The sequence below is a fragment of the Tamandua tetradactyla genome, chromosome 7 (assembly GCF_023851605.1).
Source record: "Tamandua tetradactyla isolate mTamTet1 chromosome 7, mTamTet1.pri, whole genome shotgun sequence".
NCBI lineage: Eukaryota > Metazoa > Chordata > Mammalia > Pilosa > Myrmecophagidae > Tamandua > Tamandua tetradactyla.
This window is the reverse complement of record NC_135333.1, coordinates 145,242,956-145,263,464: the sequence shown is the minus strand read 5'-3', so window position 1 is coordinate 145,263,464 and position 20,509 is coordinate 145,242,956. Positions and strand designations below refer to the sequence as shown.

Genomic DNA, 20,509 nt, shown 5'->3' with positions numbered 1-20,509 from the left:
ATTAAGTTGTTTTTTTCCCACTTGTACTGTTTAACTTTATATAGAATGTTTATTCCCCTTCAAGGGGCTAGCAATTCCCCCCCATCCCCCACCCTGTCACCTCTCTTTTTTTGTTGTACATATAATAAGCAATCAGAAAACATTTTTTGGTTTTTAAATTTTCATTTGTTTAAATTTTGTACATCTTTATTCATGATTCTCAATCTTATCCCGTCTACACAAACTTGAAGAATATGACGTTCTTTCCTAATAACAATGGCCCACTTATTTTAATAATTCTTACCTTGAGTGTAAGGATGATATGTCATTGAAAATCCTTTCCTTTCCCGAAGAGATTTTGATACACCACAGGTTCAAACCATTAATCCATATTAATTTTTAAAAAACTAATGATTACACTGCCTTGTCTTTTAATTCACTATAATTCTTTGCAAAATTAGGAAACTTGATGTTTAATTTATTTAGCTTTGTCTCCATTTTAGAAAATATAAGATATAAATATATTAGAAATATTATATTAATTAAAATAACATATTTCAAGCTTTCATTAGTTTCTATAGCCTATTGAGTAATCCATATGAAGAATAATCATTGTATTAGTTATCCATTGCTTTGTAACAAATTACCACCAAATCTTAATGGTTTAAAGCAGCAAACATTTATTATCTCATATGGTGAAGATCAGGAATCTGGGAGCTGCTTGGATGGATGGTTCTTGCTCAGGGTCTTTCATAAGGTTGCACTCAAGATGTCAGCCAGTGAGGCAAGTTATCTGAAACCTTGATTGGCCTGGAATATTCATTTCTAAGCTCACTCATATGGCTGTTGTCAAGAGCACTCAGTTCCTCACCATGTGGCCCTCTCCATAGAGTTCCTAGACCTAATGATCTGAAGAGAGAAACACAAAAATGGAAGCCACAGTATCTTTTATGACCTAATTTCAGAAGTGACATCATTTCCACATAAGCCATCCTTAGTAAAATGTAAAGGGAACAACAGTGTGAATACTACAGGGCCTTAAAGGACATCTTAGAAACAGGTTACTACAGCCATCAATATTTAAATTTTAATACAATATTTACCAAATATTCCTTCTTACTCATTATTATTACAGTACGTTTAAGGCTTGAACTTTTTATAATAGCTCAAAGATATACTGATCTTATTTTTTATTTTACATTTTTTCCTGTGTTCAATAGGTGTCTCATCATCCACCAATATCTGCTTTTTATGTTAGTAATCGAAAGGATGGATTTTGCCTTAGTGGTAGTATCCTGGCTAAGTCTAAGTTCTATGGTGAGTTTCCCCCTCTTCCAACCCACACTCTTTAAGGCAGTATTTTCTAATGAGTTTTTATTTAGGCAGTGACTCAGGTTATTTTCAGCAGGAAATGTATGTCATTTAAGTGTCATATTTAGTTGGATACTGGGCTTTTTATAACCTTGTATTCACTTCTAAATCACTTATGTTTCTGTTATGAGGACACAGTTCATCAGCTGCTGTAGGCTTGATTGGGCTAGAAGATTCCAGCAGTTGTAGAATTAGAAATTCATCCATAAACATCACCTTTCAGAAGACACAATAACAATTACCCACCAAAACACTTTTAGTGCATATTGTCTTTTTTTTCCTTTAGCGCTACAAATGTTATGTTCCAATCAGTCTTTCTATTCTAGTCTTTGAATATATATAGAGAGAATGTAAGTACAATTGGGATACCTCCATGGTCAGTCAGTAACGGTATTTAACATTGGATCAAATAATGTACCAAAAAATTTTCCTAGATACAAGAAAAAATAGGCAAATATGGCTGTAATGGGAAATGTTAATTCAAAAATTTACAATTCAAGCAATCTGTAGCTAAAGCGATACACTTGTAAAAAATATATAACCTTAAAGGCTTTCATTTTGTTGTTGATTTTTAAATGGGAAGAACTCAAAAAATTAAATTTGAACTAAAATATTTTAAGCCTTAACTGGAAAAATCCAATTATAGTAAAATAAGAAAAATAAAATGCATAAACAGAAATGTAAGGTCTTATTGAATTTACCTGAGGTGGAGGGGAACAGTAGAGAGGTTTGTAACAGAGAAACATAAGAGTAGTTTTTGATCCAGAAAGTTGGTATATATCTTTACATTTCTTCAAGATGTCTCTTATTTCCCTTGATGTTTACTTTGTTTTGGTTTAGGGTTATTTTGCCTTTTTGAGGGGAAAGAGAGGTTGTATTTTTTTGTGTGTGGAGAGTGATTGTTTTCTTGGAAAGGTAACAGACATTTCTCATTTGGATCATTCTCTCCTAGGCTATAGTTTAAATGACATTTATTAGAGTGTGTTCTACCTGTGTAAACATTTTGATTGAGTACTACTTATATAGCTTACTTTCTGGGGGTGACTTGGGAAATTGGTCTTTTTTTTCTTAATTTTTAGTACAGTTATGTACAGCAAAGATATCTGTTCCTTTATAATATGAAAGAATTTGCTAAATCCAATCTTTGAGGAGTTCTTTTTGATAACTTTCTCATTTATCCATTATTTATTGGTTTGCTTATATGGAAATTTCTTGTTGGGTCAATTTGATATTATTATTCTTGGAAGTAGTTAATTTTTTATTTAAATTAAATTTAACTTAAGTACATCTGGGCAGAGTATATTCGTTTTGAAAAGTAGCCTCTTTCTCAATACTTTGACATAGTTAATTATCAATTTTTCTTTTATGATTTTGCTTTTGTTATCTTGGTTAAAAAACTCTCATTTCAGTTTATGTAATAATTCACTTATGTATTCTCATACTTTTATGCTTCCATTGCTCTTTAATTTGCCTGGAATTTATTTGTATATATAAATAATGTATATATACATAATGTATATGAAATAAAGTATGATTATAACTTAACCATTTCTCTTATGGGGGAAGAATTTGTCATCATTTGAGAGAACTTCTCATGCTTTTCAAGTGCTATCTATGACCCATTAATTTCAGAATCACTTATACTATCAGTAAAAGTTTGCAGTCTTGAACTCACTTCTAACTTACAAAAGCAAAATTGCTGGGATCAGAAATATATATTTTTATAATCTTTTAAAGTGACTCTAATGTATGGTAAAATTTGAAATGGCTTATGATATAATGTTACATGAAGAACAATACAAATAAAGAATGCAAATGGGTCTTGACTATACTTTAAAAAATATGTGCATGCATGTATAGGAAAAAAGATATAAAGAATGATGTCAAGATTTTGTCGTTAAGCTAAATAATGAAATTATGAGCAATTGTGTTTAGAGTTTTCAGATTTTCTACAAAAAACAAATATTTCCTTTAGAATAAGTGAAAATCCAGTTATTTTAAATAGATTACATTTATGAATACTATATAATAAAAGAAGTGATTTTATGATATAGATATATATGTCAGGTAGGACACAAAAGATGTATGTAGTTTTGCTGTGTTAAAAATGTATGTGGGGCAGGCCACAGTGGCTCAGGAGGTAGAGTTCTCGCCTGCCATGCCAGAGACCTGGTGCTTCCTGGTGCTTGCCCATGCCCCCCCCAAAAAAAAGTATATGGACATAGAATGCTCACCTTACATGTGCACCCCTCCCCACCAAAAAAAAAAAAAAAAAAAGTATGTGGACAATGATAGTAAGAAGATGGTGGAGTAGTAGAAAGCTCCAGAAATCAATCCTCTACTAGAACAATAATTGAACTGGCAGGAAGTGTCTGAATAAACTATTTTGGAATTCTGGAGTCTATTGGAACACTGTGCAGCATCGAAGGAAGAGCTGGTAAATGTCTTACTGCTGCTATTACTCTCACCCCCTCAACCTCCTGGCAGGGGGACTGCCAAGGTGAGCTCCAACCACATAGTCTTCAAAAATCCTAAGATGTGTGTTCTGATTGTTGATCACAGCTTTTAATCAGCTACTTCGTATCATTAGGAGCTGGCTCTGAAGGCAACCAATGTTCCAACCTCCCTCACGCAAAAGCAGCAAGGGAATCAAAAACATGTAATACCATTTTTTCCCCTTTTCTTTTTCCATTCCCTAAATGGCAGCAAAAACATCAAAAATCGATGGCTGCAGCCCTCAACACAACAACAAATTAAAGCAAACAAACAATTAAAAAACTAGAAATTCCAGAGGAATAAGAGAACTAGATTTCCAGAGCTGTAAGAAGATAATACTCAGAATGTCTAATGCTCAACAAAAAAAAATTATAAAACACACAAACAGGAAAATATAACCCCTTCACGCAGAAAATAAATTTGCCAGAAACCATTCCTGAGGAAGTTCATACAATTAGTCAAAGATTTTAATCAGCTATCTTAAAATATGTTCAGTGAGCTAAAGAATCCATATACAAAGAATGGAAGGAAATTAGGAAAACATTGAACAAAATAAAAAGAAAGAAATTATATTTTAAAAGGAGCCATACAAAAATTTTGGCCCTGCAAAGTATGGTAGTTGAAATGAAAGACTCATTAGATAGGTACAACAGCAGATTTGAATAGGCAGAAGAAAGGATTGGTAAATTTGAAGATAAGACACTTAAAATTATTCAGTGTGAGAAGCAGAAAGAAAAATAATGAAGAAAAACTAACAGACCCGAGAGATCGTGGAACACCATCAAGCATAGCAGTATGATAAAACTGGAGTCTCAAAGGACAAAGAAAAAGGGGTGGAAGAAGAATTTGAAGAAATCATAGCTGAAAATTCTCAGATCTGAGGAAAGACATGAATAGATACATCCAGGAATTTCAACAAACTCCAAGCAGTATAGACTTTAAAAGATATATACCAAGACATTATAACAAAATTCTCAAAATCCAGAGGGGGGATTTTGAAAGCAGCAAGAGAGAAGCAACTTGTTACATACTGTGCAAACAATACCCAATAATATTAACAGCAGATTTCTCATCAGAAGCCATAAAGTCTAAAAAATAGTGGGATGACATATTTAAAGTCCTTAAAGAACAAAAACTATCAACCAAGAATTCTGTATCCTTCAGAAATTAAGAAATTACAACATTTACAGAAAAGCAAAAGCTGAAAGAGTTCATTTCCAAAAACCTGCCCTATGAGAAATGATAAAGAGAATTCTTCAGAATGAAATTAAAAAGGCTCTACACAACTACTCAAAGCTGAAAGAACAATAAAAAAAAGAGTATTGACAAAGGTAATTACGTAAGTAAATATAAAATCCTGTATTATTGTACTTATGGTTTTGTAACTGTTTCCCCACCCCTACTCCCTATATGACTTATTAGGCAGATGTTGAAAAAATATTTAAAATCTAAGTTAATAAGGATGCAATGTATAACGATATAATCTGAGACAATAATAATATAAAGAAGGAGGGAAGGTATATAGGAGGAGGGAGATTATACACTACAGAAACAAGGTTAGTACTTGTTGAACTAGTTTGTCAAAAAGATGTTACTGGTCATAACAAAAATAACCACTAAGAAAATAATTTAAGAATATAGAGAAAAGGTAAGAAGGGAATCAAAGGTACACTACAAGAAAAGCAACTAAGTACAATAAAAAGGCAGTTATGGAGTAATTCGATAACAAAAAAACATGCAAGACATACAGAAAACAAATAGTTAAGTGGCAGATCAAATTCTCTCCTTCACAGTTATTAACTCAAATGTCAATGGATTAAACTCTCCTAAAGGCAAAGACTGGCATATTGGATGAAAAAGCATGATCTGTGTATATGCTGTGTACAAGAAGCTCACTTAGGTACAAAGACACAGAGGTTGAAAGTAAAAAGGTAGGAAAAGATATTCCATCCTAATAGTAATCAAAAGAGAGTCAGAGTGGCTATTTTATTGCCAGACAAAATGAACTTTAAGTAAAAAAAATTATAAGAAATGAATATTATGTATTGATAAAAGGTTCAATCCAGCAAGAAGAGATAATGATTATAAATGTATATGGGCCTCACAACAGAGTCCCAAAAATGCACAAAATAATTCACAGAACCGAAGGGGAGTGTATAGTTCTACGATAGAAGTTGAAGACTTCAATATACCACTTTCAATAATTAATAGAACATCTAAACAGAAGATAAATAAGGAAATAGAGGACTAAAACACTCCATTCAACATCAGTAGAATACACATTTTTCTCAAGTGCACATGGAACATTTTCCAGAACAGACTACATGTTAAGCTGCAAATCAAATCTTAATAAATTTTACAATATTGAAATCATACAAGGTAACTTCTTAGCTCGCAATGGAATAAAGCTAGAAATCAATAGCATTAGCAAAACTGGACTATGTGGAAATTAACACACTATTAAACAATTAATGGGTCAAAAAAGAAATCATAAGATAAGTTATGAAATATTTTTAAATGAATGAAAGTGATAATACAACACACCAAAACTTATTGGATGCAGTGAAGGCACTTCTCAGAGAGAAATTTGTAGCATTAAAAGGCCATATTAAAAAAAAAATTCACAAATCAATAACCTAACTTCACAGCTAAAAAAACTAGAAAAAGAAGAGCAAACTAAACCCAAAGTTAGTAAATTGAAGGAAGTAGTAAAGATTATTACAGAGATAGATGAAATAGAGACTCGAAAAACAATAGAGAGAATCAACAAGACGATGAGTAAAATTGACAAACCTTTAGCCAAATTGACAAACCTTTAGCCAGTCTAACAAAGAAAAAAAGAGAGGGCACACAAAGAACTAAAATCAGGGATGAAAATGGAAATTTCACTACTGACTTACAGAAATAAAAAAGATTATAAGAGGGTACTTTGAATAATTATATTTCAACAAAATACAAAACCTAGATGAAATAGACAAAGCCCTAGAAACATTCAAATTATCTAATCTGACACAAGAAAAAACAGACCTATAACAAGTAAAGAGACTGAAATCAGTAATGAAAATACCCTCCAATAAAGTCCAGGATCAGATAGTTTCATTGCTGATTTCTACCAAATGTTTAAAGATTAATAGCAAGCCTTCTTAAACTCTTTAAAAAATAGAGGAGGAGTTATTACTTCCTAACTCATTCTATAAGACCAGCATTATCCTAATACCAAAGCCAGACAAAAGACAACACAATATCCTTTATGAATATAGATGTAAAAATCCTCAACAAAATGCTGGTTAACCTAATTGAACGGTACATTAAAGGATTATATGCCATGACCAAAGTGGATTTATTCCAGAAATTCAAGGATAATTCAACACAACAAAATCAATCAATATAATGCATCACTTTAATGGAATGAAGGGGAAAATCACATAATCATCTCGATTGATGGAGAAATGGCATTTGACAAAATCCAACATCTTTTCATTACATAAACATTCAAAGTGCAAATAGAAAGGAAATTTCTCAACATAATAAACAGCATTTATGAAAAATCCATAACAAATATACTCAGTGGTGAAAGACTGAAAGCTTTTCACCTAAGATTAGGAACAAGACATGGATGTCCTCTGTCGTCAGTTATTCAACGTTGTAATTCAAGTTCGAGCCAAAAATAAGACAAAAGAAGGAAATAAAAGACATCTAAATTGGAAATGAAGAACTGAAAATTTTCCCTATTTGCAGATGACATATATGTAAGCTATAACTGTACCTTTTAAAGTACTTGTTAATGAGAACAGGAATATAGATGGAATATGTTTTGTATATATGATAAATACATGCTTGGGTACATTGAGATTGACATTTTAAAGACATTTTACTGGAGATACCTGGTAGGTCTTCTAAATATATTTTGTTTTGAATTGGTTGACTAGTTTTGTAGAAATTTAATAAGAAACATTTATTTCAGGAAACTCATTATCTGCAATATTAGAGGGAGAAGCACGGTTAACTTTCTTGAATAGAGGAGAAGATTATGCAATGACAATGCCGTATGCTCATTGTAAAGGTAAATATTTTCTATACTTGGGTTAATTTTTTTTAAACCTTCTTTTTTGGGGTGGAGGTGGTGGTGCATAGTCCAGGAATCGAACCCAGGTCTCCCGCATGGAAGGTGGGCATTCCAACCACTGAACTACCCATGCACCCAAACCTTCTTTTTAAGTATACTTTATATGGCCATTAATTTCTTATGGTTGGAGATTGATGGAGTTAGCATTATTTGGTTTACAAACCCTGAAGATTACTGCTATCATTTGCTGAATATTTCTGTAACTAGTTCACCCCAAAACAGATTTTTTATGATATAATCTTTAGTGTGAAGAGAGTGATTTAAAATACTAGAATTTTTCATTTGCCTTATGTGATGTGCAGAGTTTGAAATTTGATAAAATTTCTCATTATTTCAGAATCCTTAGAAGTGATAGTAATGTACTTAAACCCCCACCCATTTTTATTTTGATTTACTGCATTCCAACTTGTTTAATCCTTTAAAACATTTTCCTTATCTCAATCTAACAATTTCTTAAAAAGTAATGAGTTATGTCCCCCTCCCTGCATTATTTAAGACACAAGGTTTTGAAATCATAGCTGTCATACAGGACAGGCACCCAATTATTCTTTGCACTTCACATTTATAAGCTCATTTAATCACTTCAATAGCCCTATAAAATAGGTAATTTTATTATCCCTGTTTTATGGATGAGAAAAAAATGAGGCATGGGTAATTTGCCTGCAATCACACAACTAGGATGTGATAGAGTCAGGATCTGAACCCAGGTAGTCTACTTCTATAATCTGTACTTTTAACTACTACGCTATTACTACATCAGCTTAAATGCTTAGCTTGGCCATTATCTGTTCCCTCTTTTCAACCCATTTCCAGAAATAAATTTTTGGTTTATAATCCTCTAATTTATGTTTGGAACTGATTCATGAAAACATTGAAAATATATTATATGGACTTATGTCATAGATGAGAAAATTTGGGGGGTTAGGGAAGGTGTTAAGAGTCTCGTCTAAGGCCAAACCACTAATTAGTAAGAAGGCTGACACTGAACTACAGGGTTTCTGACTACCACCCACTATCCCATGTACCCACCTACAACTAAGTGTGAACGAGTGGCAAACTTGTAGCCTCAAGCTAGATAATTCTTAGTTTCACATGTAGTTGGTGAAATTCTGAAGTAAAATATCAAGAAATTGTGAATTTGATAAGAACATATATTTTAAATTTTATATTATTTGAAATCAATGAAATGTTTATGCAATTTAGATACCCACGCCATGCCCAACTAACAGTAGAGAAAAATATTTTCATTGCATTAAAAAAAAGAGAATGTAACCCTTTGTGAAGGACAGTTGGAAATAATGATTATTTCTGTCAGTTCTCCACCTTTGTATCTATCTCTGCATTTTCCCAACATGTGTTCTCCCGATCACTTTTCCAACAAAGTGTTTACAAATAAAGAGTTCTGTAGCCAAATAAGAATGAGTAACTGAATACTGTTACTCCGTTTTAAAATTAAATTTTATTTTATTTTTTTAATTAAATTTCTGTTCCCTTCTTGGAAATTAACATTTTACATTTGTGAACTAAAATCTGCTCTAACAGCTTAGTCCAACTACCTAACTACACACAAACAAACACACACATACACACAACCTGTTTAACTTTGTTAAACCCAGAATTTCCCCCAATATTTAACCATAAAACCTATTTTTGTTTTTGTCTTGTTTTGTTTTGTTTTACTTATATCTATTTATATCCTACAGAACTAACTTCAAGTCTATATTGTAGATTTTTATTGGTTAGACAGAATTCCCCTAGAGGGAAATTAGATTACATGGTTATACTTGTCATTAGCCAGTGTCCCCTTTTTCAGCCTTTTGTCATTTTTTTTTTCCCTTTAGGAATTCTTTATGGTACCATGACCCTGGAGCTGGGAGGAACAGTCAATATTACATGTCAAAAAACTGGGTATAGTGCAATACTTGAATTCAAACTAAAGGTTAGTAGAGACTGGTAGGAGTGGTCACCTAATTAAAGGGGAGCTGTATTATATATATTGCGCAAAGAGCACTCCTTAATTCCCAGTTAAGTGCTAAAGAGGAATATAGAATTCATACAACGTCAAGTTGAGATTTAAGAAGAAGTGACTGAATAGAAATTTCTCAATAAATTAGAGCACTGCTTTACAAAATAGCAAAATATGTGAATCAACTGAGTTCAGGATGTGTACACTAAGACAAAGTTGTATTAGTTACTATTTCTGCATAACAAGTTACTCTAAAACTCACAAGTTTAAAAACAACTGTTAATGATTCTCATGGGTTCTCTGGGCCAGGAATTTGGACAAGGTAAATTGGGGATTACTTGTTCTCTGCTACATAATGTCTCAGGCCTTAGTTAAGAAGACTTGCAGGCTAAGGGTGACTCCCTGGTTGGGGGCTGGAATCATTTGAAGGCTTATCATTTACATATCTGATGCCCAAACTGGTGTGACTGAAAGACTAAAAATGCTGATCAGAGCACCTATACATGTAAGCTTTCCATGTGGCATGGTCTTCTCACTACATAAAGACCCTAAGGTAGTCAGACTTCTTACATCCCATCTCAGAGCTCCAAGCACAGGTATGCCAGTGAGCAAAGCAGAAGCTTTATTGCCTGTCATGGCCTATTCTTAGAAGTCATGTTATAGTGCTAACACCATCCTCTATTAGGTAAAGAATCATAAGCCCACCCAGATTCAAGGGGAAGGTAGATAGACCCCACTTCTCAATTGGAGGCTGGCATGCTCTCATGGAGGACAAGCATGTGGAGTGGTGGGGGAGGGTATTTTTGAGACATCTTTGGAAAACACTATCTGCCTCAGAGTGAAAGAGAAATTTAAGACCTTTTCAGTGTTAGTTGTTGGTATGGGCAGTAGGTTATGTTCCAATAAAAATATTTCTCTGAACTATTTAGCATTTATTACTAAATTACTTCTGCATTGATATCCAGCTGATCAGCAGCTTTGTTCTAACAAAAAGGATCTCTTTTAAGTACTATTTGATTCAATTCCATTGTTTGGTATTTTTTTATCTTAGCAAATTATTGTTTGTATGATGATAGGGATGTTGGAAAGTCACGACTAAAGAGGTCTTAAGTAATTTATGACACCATTAAGAGTTAGATTGGAGCATCAAAATACTGTCTCTAAGGAGAGACATCAGTTAGGTAATACAGGAACTCAAAGCATATTCCTTATAATTTTATTTTTAGACTTTTTTTTTTTTGCTTGGGTATTGTTTTATTTTATTTTGAAGGAGGAATATTCTTTCTTTCAAAAGATCAGTTAAATCCCTTAGGTTTACCAAGTTGTTATTGCTTAAAATGTTGCCAGAGTCTTGAGGGTCAGAAGAGAAACTTGAGAGAGTGCAGGACATGATTCATTTATATCAATATGTTTATTTATTTGGACTCTACATAGTTTGTCATTACTTTTTCTTCCACAACAACAAATTCAAATTTGTTCTTATTCAACATTTCTAACTAAAATTTGAGTCAGTATTTTAACATTTGTGCACTAAACTATGTAAATTTAAATGTTCTATAACTAAAAAATTGCATTTTGAATTGTTTTCTCAGTATTATATGTAAATATGTTAAAATTAAAATATTTCTTTAAAATGTTCTCTTTTAAAAGCCATTTCTAGGTAGTAGTGATTGTGTTAATCAAATATCAGGGAAACTTAAATTGGGAAAAGAAGTCCTAGCTACTTTGGAAGGCCATTGGGTAAGTATTTTTATATGCAAGCTTTTTAAAAATTTATTCTCTGGAGGAACAAAAATCACATTTTAAAATTAGAAGCATACATATTCCTTGCTAAAAGCATCAGTACTCAAGTATAAATTTCAGCTTGATAATAGATATTTTGATGTTAATATACTATTAGAAAATATTTAATTTTATGTAATATTTTCTTTTTCTAAAACTTTAAAACAATAAAATTAGCTACAAATTATATTACTTATTGTATACTGCATTGCTTAAAAATGTTACTCATATAACTCATTTAATATTTACTATAAACCTTTGAAGTAGTACTATTATTATCTCCATTTTAAGGAGGAGGAAACTGAGGAACAGAGAATTTAAATATTGCTCAAGGTAAGTGATGGAGCCACAATTCCAGCATAGTTACTATGGCTCCAGGGTCTGTGCTCTTTCCTATAGCACTATACCACCACTTATTTGGAATAAAGGGCATAGTTTCAATGAGAGTTTTATTTCCTTTTGAGGAATGTGAAAAGGAAATAGTGGTATATGAGAGCAATGGCTTTATTGACTTTTCACACATATAATTTTGTTAAGAGGATCTTAAATTAATAAAAAGGATTAAGGTACTGTCTAGATATACTGTCACTGGGTACATGCTATTTTTTGTATCATAAGAAATAAAAATGATGAGGAAAAGATGGAAAAAATGAAACTACATCTAGGAACTCGGCTGAGAGGCCAGATATGCTCTCTAACATTTTTTATTAATTAACTACCATTTGAATGTTATCCGGAGGAAAAATGAAAACATCTTTTTCAAAAATGAAAGTTCTAAGATTGTGCTCAAATTTTTAATGCTAAAAAAGGCTCTGAAAGGCTGTTCTGTATATATAATGAGTGTGTTAACAGTATCTTATTGTATCTACAGCAAATACTGTGCTCTTTGATAACTAGGAGATGGTGAAACTGCATGTAAGGGTTTGAAATTTGTTTATTAAGTAAAAATTGTGAAATCTCATGAACTTTCAGTGTATTCAGCAAAATATTGAGTACTATTACATTTTATCTTAATGTTTTTATGAAGATGACAAATTTGGGCATTCAGAACAATGCTAGTTATATTTACTTTTTAAAAAGTGTTTAACCGTACATAATTAAGTAACAGAAAAAAATATATTATACTATATAATCCCCTTCTAAATAAGGATAATCCTTTACATTAATTTTTAATTTCCTTAAATATAGGATAGTGAAGTTTTTATTAATGATAAAAAGACTGATAATTCAGAGGTTTTCTGGAATCCAACACCTGACATTAAACAATGGAGATTAATAAGGCACACTGTAAAATTTGAAGAACAAGGAGATTTTGAATCAGAGAAGTAAGTATGCCATTTTTCAGCTAACTACATGAAGATCAGAGAGTTTTTAATCTCTTGATAAGAGTGGTCATCTTACTCTGTTTTTTATTATATTTATATATATGTATTTGATTTTTTATTAAAGAAGCTATAGGTTTGTAGAAAACTCAAGCAGAAAATTCAGAGCCTTCATATACTCCCCACATGTATAATGTGGTACCTTTGTTACAATTGATAAAACAATAATATTGTAATTATACAATTAACTGAAGTCCATTGTTTACATTGGGAATCACTGTTTGTGTTGTACATTCCAATGGGTTTTTTTTTGGGGGGGTGGGGGCTGTTTAATATATATATATAATATATATATATATATTATATATTCACGTACCATGTAATCATTCAAAGTGTCCAGTCATTGGTTCACAACATCATGACATAACTGTGCATTTATCATCACAATTGACTTTTTTTTCTTTTTTGTGAAAAATAACATATATACAAAAAAGCAACAAATTTCAAAGCACATTGCAACAATTAATTGTAGAACAGATTTCAGAACCTGGCACAGGTCACAATTCCACAACTTCAGGCCCTTACCTCCAGCTGCTTCAAGACCCTGGGGACCAGCAGAAACACCAATACAACGATTCAGCAGTCATACTCATTTGTTAAACCCTACCTTCTCTATATAACTCCATCACCTTTGATATTTCTCCCACTCTCTAAGGGTATTTGGGCTATGCCCATTCTAACTTTTTATGTTGGAAAGGCTGATAAGGGAATGGAACTAGTTGATGTTCTGGAGGGACTGACCCCTCTGTATTTTAGGACTTATCTGACCCAGGGACTCATCTGGCGGTTGTAGGTTTTGGAAAGTTACCCTAGGGCATGGAACCTTTGTAAAATCTTATATAACACTCTAGGTGCTCTTTAGAATTGGCATGAATGGTTTTGGTTGGGGGTTGACAAGCTATGATAGGTAGCAATATCTAACTGAAGTTTACATAAGAGTGACTTCCAGAGTAGCCTCTTGACTCCATTTGAATTCTCTCAGCCACTAATACCTTACTTGTTACACTTCTTTTCCCTCTTTTAGTCAGGATGGCATCGTTGATCCCAGGGTGCCAAGCCCAGGCTCATCCCTGCATGTAATCTCCCTTATCGCCAGGGAGGCTCTCACCCCGGGATGTCATGTCCCATGTATCAGGGAGGGCAATGATTTCAGTTGCAGAGTTGGGCTTAGAGAGAGAAGCCGCATTTGAGTAACGAAAGATAGCCTCCGAAAGACCTCTTTTATAGGCATACCTATAGGTAGGCTAAGCTTCTAAGCCATATACACAGGCTTCAAAAGAGTAAGCCTCAAGATCAAAGACTTGGCCTATTGATTTGGGTGTCCCTAATTTTTGACATGGTATCAGGGTTTTCCCCAGTAGTAAAATTTAATAGTTCTATTTTTTTTCTCTCATCCCTCAAGGGAATTTGCCAGTACTTTTTGATTATCTGCTTAATATACTCTAGGATTTATCCAAGCATTACATTAAGCTATACAGGATTAAAGGCCCTCATTCTTATTCTGGATTCCCTATGTTTAGATTTTTAAATGATCTATCCAGACAGGTTGCATTAGATTATGTGCTACAGAAAATTTAGGTTCTGGACAAAATAAACCTTTCTTCCTTTGATCTCAAAGAGTAGATGAGGTTCTAAAATACAAACAATGTTTTTCTTACCCCTGTATTCTGAATTACCTTAATCCCAACCTGATTGGCTTCATTCTTACCTCTAAATACCAGGCTATACATAAATAAAGCAGCCTCTCGAAATCCAGAAATAACAGTTATTGCTCCAGACTAAATGTGATTGCTATAAGAGATTACAATCTAAGCCCCTGTTTTCTTATAAGTATTTTCTAAATGAGACCACACATTATTTGCTGTTTTGTTTCTGACTTATTTTGCTTCACCAAATGTCCCATAGGTTCATTCACAATGTTGCATTCTTCACAAGTTCATTCCTTTTTGTAACAGCACAATATTCAATCATATGTGTACACCCTTATTTGCCAGCCTCCCCTTGATTCTTGTCCCTCACCCCATTGTTTACGCCTGGCGTTGCTGTGATACTGTTGATATTTTCCTGTTAAACCAGCCCATGGCATGCAATAGCAGTTTTCCCCCTATGCCTTGAACTTATACACAGTTTATACAAGATTCATACCTTTGCAGTAGTAGTTCATTCAAGAACTTATTTATATTTATAGTGTTAATCGGTGGGACACATGGGACATACAACCCCTTTCAATCATGTTCACCTTCAAATATTACTTACAGACTCACTAGTGAATCATCTTCACTTCTATCTATTCCCTTACATTTAAGTTCAACTTTGTTAGCTAACCATTCACCCATCTCTAGCTTCCATGTATATTTTGGCCCCCTATGTTTTGTATTATAAGGCTCTGGTTTTACCTTTACCGTGGTCATAAAAGTGGAATCATACAGTATCAATCCTTTTGTGTCTGGCTTATTTCACTTAGCATTATGTTTTCAAGGCTCATCCATCTTGTCCTGTGCTTCAGCACGTCATTTCATCTTCCTGCTGCATAATATTCCGTCATATGTATACAACACATTTTGTTAATCCATTCATCTGTTTATGGGCACTAGGATTGTATCCTTCTTTTGGCAATTGTGAATAATGCTGCTATGAACATCAGTGTGCAAATTTCTGTTTGTGTCACTATTTTCACCTCTTCTAGGTATATACTGAATAGTGATATTTCCAGTCACAGGGCAACTCGATATTTAGTTTTCTGAAAAAACACCAGACTGTCTTCCATAGCAGTTGTACCATTATACATTCCCACTAGTAGTGCATAAGTATCCCAATTTCTCCACATCCTCTTCAACATTTATAGTTTCCTGTTTGTTTAATAGCAACCATTCCTAGAGGTGGTGTCTCATTGTAGTCTTAATCTGCATTTCCCTTATAGTTAATGAAAATGAGCATCTCTTCCTGTGCTTTTTAGCCATCCATATTTGCTCTTCAGAAAAATGCCTCTTCGTATCTTTAGCCCATTTTATAATTGGGTTGTTTGTTCTTTTGTTGTTGAATTATATAATTTCTTTATATATAGGATATCAAACCTTTTTCTAATGTGTGATTTCCAACTATTTTCTCCGATTGAGATGTATGATTTCCAACTATTTTCTCTGATTGAGTTGGCTGCCTCTTCACCTTTTTCCAAGTCTTTTGAGGCACCAAGAATTTGATTTTGAGGAGTTCCCATTTATCTATTTTTCTTTTGTTTCTTGTGCTTTAGAAGTAGTTTAGGAAGCTACCTCCTATTACTAGGTCTTGAAGATGTTTCCCTACATTTTTCTTCTAGGAGCTTTATGGTGCTGGTTCTTGTATTTATGTGTTTGATCCAATTTGAGTTAATTTTTATATAGGGGTAAGGTAAGGGTCCTCTTTCATTCTTTTGGCTTTTGATAGCCAGTTCTCCCATGCCCATTTATTAAAAGACTGTTTTGTCCCAGTTCAGTGGATTTTGGGGGCCTTATTGAAGATCAGTTGTCTCAACTGATCAGACCACTAGATTTAGTGGTCTCTTTCTGCACTGGTCAACATTTATGATTGTTATTTCTTCTAGGTGAATTGTCCTTTTTATTAATATATAGTATCCTTCTTTGTCTCTTGATGTCTTTACATGTAAAGTCTATTTTGTCTGATGTTTGTATACCTACTCCTGCTTTCTTTTGGTTATAGCTTGTGTGGGACATCTTTTTCTATCCTTTCACTTTCAATCTATTTGTATTCTTGTGTCTAAGATGAGTCTCGTGTATACAGCATATAGCTGGATTATATTTCTTAATCCATTCTGCCAATCTGTATCTTTTAATTGGTAAGTTTAATCCATTAACATTCAAAGTTATTACTGTAAAAGCATTTCTTGAATCCATCGTCTTATCCTTTAGGTTTTATTTGTCAGATCTGTATATTTTTTTCCCTCTTTATCTTTTTTTATCCTTTAAAAAATCTTACTGGTACTCTTCAATTCTATGCCCTCCTCCAGATCTCCTTCTCCTGTCTTTTTTTTCCAGCCAGCAGAACTCCCTTTAGCATTTCTTGTAGGGCCGTTCTATTGTTGACAGAATCCTCAGCATTTGTTTGTCTATGAAAATTTTAATTTCTCCCTTACTTTTGAAGTACAATTTGGCTGCATACAGAATTCTTGGCTAGAAGTCTTTCTCTTTGAAGATCTTAAATATATCATACCACTGCCTTCTTGCCTCCAAAGTGCCAGTTGAGTAGTCCAAACTCAGTCTTATATAATTTCACTTTTATGTAGTAGATTGCTTTTCTCTTGCCACTTTCAGGATTTTCTGCTTCTCTTTAGCATTTGACAGACTGATTAGTATGTGTCTTGGGGCAGACCTATTTTGATTTATATATTTGCAATTTGTTGGGCTTCTTTCATGTGCATATTTATGTCTTTTATAAGGGTTGGGAAGTTTTCCCCCATTACATCCTTAACTAATCTTGCTAACCCTTTATTCTTCTCTTCTCCTTCTGGGACACTGATGATTCCTATATTTGTGCACTTTGTTTTGTCCATCATTTCCCTGAGATCCAATTCAAATTTTTCCATCTTTTTTGCCATTTGTTCTTTGTTTGTTCAAAATCAGCTGACCTGTTCTCTAGTTCACTTATTCTTTCTTCTGCCTCTTCTATCTGCTGTTGTGTGTCTCTAGTATATTTTTTATTTGGTCTACAGCATCTTTAGTCTCTATGATATCTGTTATTTTTCTATTTTTCTTTCAAATTCCTCTTTATGCTCTTTTTTCCCTAATGTTTCTTTGATGTCCTTTAGCTCATTAGCCATCCCATTGATTTTATTTAGGAATTAATTTATTTAGGAATGAGCATCTTTGATTAGTTGTTTCAAGTCTGTTTTCTCCTCTGGGGTTTTAATTTGGTCATCAGGCTGGGCTATATCTGTCTACATCTTGACATGCTTAATGATCTTCTGTTGCCTTTGAGACATGTAAATATCTTGATAGGGTTACTTTGGAAGTTGATTTCATTCAGTAGTCTAAAGTTTTGTATTTGCAGAATGGGTGTGGAGCAGGATGCTGGGCATAGGGCAGGGTACAACAATGCAGTAACCGGTTGTGGTGCAGGTTTAGGCATGGTTAGGGATGCTACACAAGTGCCTTTGAGCATGGGATGCGGGCCGTGGGGTTGTGGAGGTGCAATGTGGGGGCAGGGTGCAGATCAGGCAGGTCTTGGAGCTCAGGAGCAGAGTAAGGCATGGGGGACACAAACATAGGGAGCAGCAGGAAGCAGATGGGGGGGCTGTGCAGATGCATCAGGGCTGATGTGCAGGCAGAATATGTGTAGACACTTGGAGCATGGGGCTGTGGCTATCAGAGTATGGGGTATGGGGCACAGAAAGGGCAGTGCACAGGTGTGTCCTAGGGCAGGGGGAGGAGTCCTGGGGGGCCAGGATGAAGATGCATAAGTGTGCATAGGCGGGGCACAAGTCATGGGGGTTTCTGGACGTGAGTCAAGGTCAGATGAAGTTGGGTGGGTGGGGCCCTGGCATGGGTGCATAGGTGCAAGGGGATGGGATAGGGCTGCAAATGTGTGCAGACAAGGGACTGTGTGGCACAGATGTGCATGTGAGCACTTCCCAGGTGTGGGCACAGGGTGCTTGTGCTTGGGGTGGGTAAATTGTGTGCACCTGTGTGGGGCAAGGGGGATGGGGTGCAGGGGTTAAGACATTGGTGCATGGATATGTGGATTCCCGGCAGGGAGGATGTGGCTGTGCACATGCGCAGGCCTGGGGGTCAGGGCCCTCGTGTGCCTAGGTCTGGGGGATGGGGTAGGGTTACATCTGTGTGGGATGGGCACTGGTGTGGCCCAGATACACATGTCAGCACTTGCTCAGAAATGGGGGGCGTGGTGGGGGTACACAAGTGCACATGTATGGGTTTGTGGGAGGGGTGGCGGGCACTGAAGTACCTGTGCACAGAGCTTGGGGGATGTGGGGGGAGTTGCTTGACTGTATGGTCTAGGGGCAGATGTGCCTGGGTATGAAAGTGAGCACCTGTAGCCTGGATACACAAGTGACCACCTACAGGGGGCAGGAAGGGGGAGGTAGGGATCGAGGGGCTGGGCATGGGTATGCTGGTCTAAGGAGGGGTGGAGTGAAACTGCACTTGCATGGGAGAGGTTTGTCAGGCTGGGGCAGGCATGCGCATGTGTGCAGGGTGGGGGTATAGGGCAGGAATGCACAGGGTATATCGGGGTGGGGGTGGTTGGAACGTAATGGGAGGTTGGGTGATGTGGTTTAGGTGCTTTGGGTGTGGGGGGAGTCTTGGGGTGGGTGCAGTGCATGTGAGTGTAGCATGTTCAAGGAACACAACTTGGTTTACTTCCTAGTCCCTATTTTCCTGTCCGTGCACTCCTGAGGGCTCCATTCCTCCATTTGGAAAGGCACATTTTAGGCTGTTTGCTCTAGTGAATGGTCTCTGTTCTCTGCATCTCAATTCTTCAGCTTTTGCAACCAGGGCCTTCCAATTGGTGCAGAAGACCCTTCCAAGTCTCCCTGGAATCCCTATCCCAGTCATTTTTTGTCACTTCTCTAGCTGTTCCTTGGAGCAGGGGTGAACTCAGTCTGTCCTATTCTGCCATCTTCCCAGAACTTGTTCCTATGGGTTTTTAAAAGTTTTATTCTAGTAAAATATGTACAACCAAAAAATTTCATTCAAATATGTAACTCAGTGGTATTCATTACATTTACAGTGTAATGGTGCTAACATTACCACTATCCATTACCAAAACTTTTCCATCACCACAAACAAAATATCTGTACCTATGCTTACTCTAATTCCTGATAACCTGTGTTCTATTTTTTTACTCTGAATTTGCTTATTCTAATTATTTCATATCAATAAAATCATATTTGTCTTTTGTGTCTGGCCTGTTTCACTCAACATCAGGTCTTCACGGTTCCTCCAATTTGTCATGTCAGAATTTCATTCCTTTTTATGACTAGATAATGTTCCATTGTATAACCCATATTGTGTATCCATTCATCAGTTGATGGACACTTGGGTTGTGTTCTAGTTTGCTAGCTGCTGGAATGTGATATACCAGAAATGGAATGGCTTTTAAAAGGGGAAATTTATTAAGTTGCAAGTTTACAGTTCCAAGGCTGTGAAAATGTCCCAGTTAAAGCAAGTCTATAAAAATGTCCAAATTAAGGCACCAACAAGAGGTTACCTTCACTCAAGAAATGTCAATGAAAAGGCACTTTCCACTGAAAAGGCACATGGCAAACATGGCAACATCTGCTAGCTTTCTCTCCAGGCCTCGTGTTTCATGAAGCTCCCCCAAGGGCATTTCCTTCTTCATCTCCAAAGGTCTCTGGCTATGTGGGCTCTCATGGTTCTCATGGCTCAAAAGGGACTG

The 20,509-nt window shown here is 35.1% G+C and overlaps 1 protein-coding gene across 12 annotated transcripts in view; it reads left to right on the top strand.

Annotated features, from left to right (window-relative positions):
- The window catches only part of OSBPL8 (oxysterol binding protein like 8), a 271,517-nt gene that overhangs the window by 230,985 nt on the left and 20,023 nt on the right, over nucleotides 1-20,509 (top strand). For all 12 annotated transcript variants that reach the window (XM_077111486.1, XM_077111485.1, XM_077111484.1 and 9 more), the window contains 5 exons: nucleotides 1,200-1,296; nucleotides 7,811-7,909; nucleotides 9,814-9,911; nucleotides 11,589-11,678; nucleotides 12,909-13,045. In XM_077111486.1, the coding sequence (XP_076967601.1) occupies nucleotides 1,200-1,296; nucleotides 7,811-7,909; nucleotides 9,814-9,911; nucleotides 11,589-11,678; nucleotides 12,909-13,045 (521 nt within the window). The remainder of the gene's footprint in view (nucleotides 1-1,199; nucleotides 1,297-7,810; nucleotides 7,910-9,813; nucleotides 9,912-11,588; nucleotides 11,679-12,908; nucleotides 13,046-20,509) is intronic.